The 3,674-nt window shown below is 31.6% G+C and overlaps 1 protein-coding gene across 2 annotated transcripts in view; it reads left to right on the top strand.

Moving 5' to 3' along the window:
- ATG12 (autophagy related 12) overlaps window positions 1-3,650 on the top strand; it is a 17,933-nt gene extending 14,283 nt beyond the window's left edge. Inside the window, exons 3-4 of one of the 2 annotated variants that reach the window (XM_012659540.1) lie at window positions 1,233-1,295; window positions 1,972-2,356. In XM_012659540.1, the coding sequence (XP_012514994.1) occupies window positions 1,233-1,295; window positions 1,972-2,031 (123 nt within the window). In that variant the 3' untranslated portion in view covers window positions 2,032-2,356. Of the gene's footprint in view, window positions 1-1,232; window positions 1,296-1,971 lie in introns of both variants that reach the window. The other variant, XM_012659541.1, reaches the window with a different exon arrangement.
- Window positions 3,651-3,674: the final 24 nt, after the last annotated feature.

Raw genomic sequence — 3,674 nt, 5'->3', positions numbered from 1 at the left:
TCCCAAGTAGCTGGGATTATAGGTGCATGTAACTGTGCCTGGCATATTTCTGAAATTTATGTTAGAACTTTAATGAGACTTAACCATGAATTGATATTTAAACATGAACTATTTTAAAATAATTTAATAATGGGTATTGAGTACATACACCAGACACTGATACTTGGTGTGTATTACCTCATTTTATCTTTCATAGCAAATTCAAAAGGTATAGGTACTATTTTTTTCAAATCTTACATATGAGGAAACAGGATGAAAAATGTTATTTATATTTAGAGCCAGGATTCAAACCCAGATCTTTCTCAGTAGAACCTATAAACTTAATCACCACACTATTTTGCCTAAGGGAGAAATGTGAGCGATATTTATTCCTGTTAACAGTTGGGTAACCAAAATAGTATCTAACCAACTGTTCTGATACTGTTTTTTATAAAAAATACTGTATTAGGTCCAAGATAGTTTAGTCTCAGTATTTGATTATAGATACTAAAAGGAAATTGAATATGTGACATTTGTCACCTGCAAATATCTTGTTTTCTACAAAGAAAATTATCAAAAGGCACTTTGACACTATAATCTTTTGTTTCAGTATCTTTAGAAATTTTTTTTTTAAGTACTAGAAATATTTTAGTAAAAGCAGACTAAACAGTGAATCCTTTAAAGAACAAAGCTCTAAGGACATAAGGTTTCAATTATGCTACCTTTTTTCCTACTTCATTTATCTGCAGGTGACTTTATGGTAGTGACACCCAACCTGAAGTTCAGTACCTTTGAAAGTTTTCAAAGGTGGTAAAGGTCAAAAGGAAAACTTTGTATGTCATACATTTACCCAAGAAAAATGCACACAGTATCTTAAATATTAGATTTATTGATTTCTGGCTGTGTGTGTGAAATCTTGTTAGGAGAAATTCTGTATTTATTGGTCAGATAATTTTTATGATAATGCAATTTCTTGAATAACCCTTTAAAAGCTATTTGTAAAAAATATTTTAAAAAGTTAGGAACCACTAAGAACATAAATTCCGTTATTTTTATTCCTCTGGAGGAAAGATGCAATCTTCATAAAGATCTCTTAAATTGACTATTTTATGAGAATTAGAAGGAGTTTAGGGAAGCTTTCTTTAATTCTGAAGACAAAGTGAAATAGCTGTCTGATTGGAACCCAGGAAAAAGCAGGCTAATCAGAATACCATTAAAAATGAATCTGTTTTTTTTTTTTTCCTTTCTTATAGTTTATTTATGTGAATCAATCCTTTGCTCCTTCCCCAGATCAGGAAGTTGGAACCCTCTATGAGGTAAAAAGTTACTGCTTTTTCTTTTCTTAATGGAGTTTGCATGTCTGTATAATAAGTATATTGTAGTGTATAGTATGATCATTAATTCACATCTTTATTTTAAGAAATGACATGCCATTCTTCTCTATTCGGGAAAGAAGTGGCTTTCTTGTTTTCTGTTATATCTCTTAACACCTTGAACATAATAGGATCTTAATAAATTATACTTCAAGGTAATCTTTTGTTTGTATTCTCAGAAAATAAGATTACCTTCATCTGTATCTCATTTCTTCTACATTGTTCTTATAATCTGTAATCCAGATCTAGCTCCAAGAAAATGAAAAAACTACATAAGATTGACTTTATTCAACATTCTTGCAGTTTCATGGAAATAATCAAAGTATACATACTAGTACCACTACTAGAAAACAGCTGAAATCATTACATTGGAGATGTAGAGAAAGGGACAAGATTTGCCAATCTGTGCCTAAGATGCTGAAAGGACAGGTTTATTAAACATTTATGACTATTGATATGTGTCTGATAGAAACTGGCATCTTTTGAAAGAAATAGCCTATTACAAAGGTAACTTACATGTATATGAATATTTAGAATACATACGACTTATTTTTTCTTAGTTTCATCTAAAAATAACAAAAATTGAATTTGATTTATTGCCTTTTTTTTTTTTTTGTAGTGTTTTGGCAGTGATGGTAAACTGGTCCTACATTACTGCAAATCTCAGGCATGGGGATGAACCACAGAGAAAAACAACTTGCTACTTAAAATGAATTTTCACGGAGGACACAGCTCTGAAAAGTGGATGCTTGTGGCAAGAGACTTAACAGATATTATATATTCAGCGTGTGTCTACTGTGACCCATATTTATACATAAGAAAACATCATAGTGTGAATGGACTCACAAAAATGTGATTTGTATCAATACACAAATCTTCGTAAAAGATTGACATTAGAATATACCCATTGCTCCTACCCTTTGCTACTATGATTGCTGCAGATCTGCCTCCGAGGTTGAATAGGAGACTAAGACTGTAAACTTTTTCATTACCAGTTCTCAAAATTGCTGAAATTGTTGTATAATTAGCACTCCACTTATTTTTTTCCCAATGGTAAAATTTAATTTGCCAAAGAGTTCTTATTCTTTTTTTTTTTTAACATATTCAGGGAACTTCAGTCTGTTTGGGATGTGGGAAATTTACATTTATATCTACTGTGTTACCTAGTAAAATTGCATTGACCTGCTGGCTGAATACCTTAAATAGTCCAGTAGAGGGCAGCCCAGCTCGCAGAAAGGTTGCAGCAGTTTGGTTTTACATCTTTGCCAGGTGGTAATAGGGGAAAAGGCTTTTCTTGCTGATTTCTAGCTAATATCTAGCCAGGAGAGCAAGCATGTTGGACAAACTGAAAGACTGTTTTAGAGAGTATGCATAGTTTAAATTTAACTATTTTATTGGTAAACAGTTTTATAAATTCTGGACAAATGAGTCATACATCTCTTTTCAGTTGTATAATTTAATGATTCTTGAGTCCCGGTCATGTAACTGTGGTATAGCTCTGTCATTTATATAGTGTCAAAAGCACTCATTGAGTAAACCTGGCAACATCTTTGTTTCACAATGCATTTTCCAACTTGAAAGCACTAGGTAATTAAAAAACAGCCATAGATTTTATGAATACTTCATGCCATGACCAAAAGAATACAATTTTTAGTGATGCTATTAGACTGGTAAGTGCTTAAAGGGAGATTTAACTTTTTTTTCTTCATTCTTTATTATATTCGTAATGCCATATTTTTTAAAAAGTATTCCAATAAATTGAATGGAATGTCCAAACAGGATCTAAGATATGTACCAGAATTCCAAATGTTTATTTTCAAAGGTAATGTTGGGAATGATATGATTGTATTGCAGGACTTCAGCTACACTTAATGTCCCTTAAATCCCAGAATGCACTTTACAGCTAGTGATCTGCCATATGTTAGCGTTAGAGGATGCTATGTAACAGTTAACTTTGCAGTGATAAAATCACTGTTCAGTTCTCATTTTCTGCCCAATCGTGAATTTTTGAGTCCCCTATGCCAGTGTCCCTGTGTAATAAATTAATATAGCTAATAGCGCTAGAATAATACAAGTTGAGTTGTGTAAAATTATAAGGTTAGGGAAGAAATTTGTATCTATATTGAAAGCTGGAAAGTATACTATTTTCAAAAGATCTGTTCTTTAGTTTTTCCACTTAGAGTTTACTAAAGGAAATGAATATGTTTATTTATATTTAACAAACAGCAAAAAATATGTTGAATTTGTGTATTATGTTTGCTATTAAGATTTCAGGTGGTAGAATATTAACTACCTTGACAATCAGAAATACTTGAGTTTGAA

Source organism: Propithecus coquereli, unplaced genomic scaffold, assembly GCF_000956105.1.
Source record: "Propithecus coquereli isolate 6110/MARCELLA unplaced genomic scaffold, Pcoq_1.0 Scaffold62, whole genome shotgun sequence".
NCBI classification, from domain to species: Eukaryota; Metazoa; Chordata; class Mammalia; order Primates; family Indriidae; genus Propithecus; species Propithecus coquereli.
The sequence above is the reverse complement of the archived record's forward strand: the minus strand, read 5'-3'. Positions and strand labels throughout refer to the sequence as shown.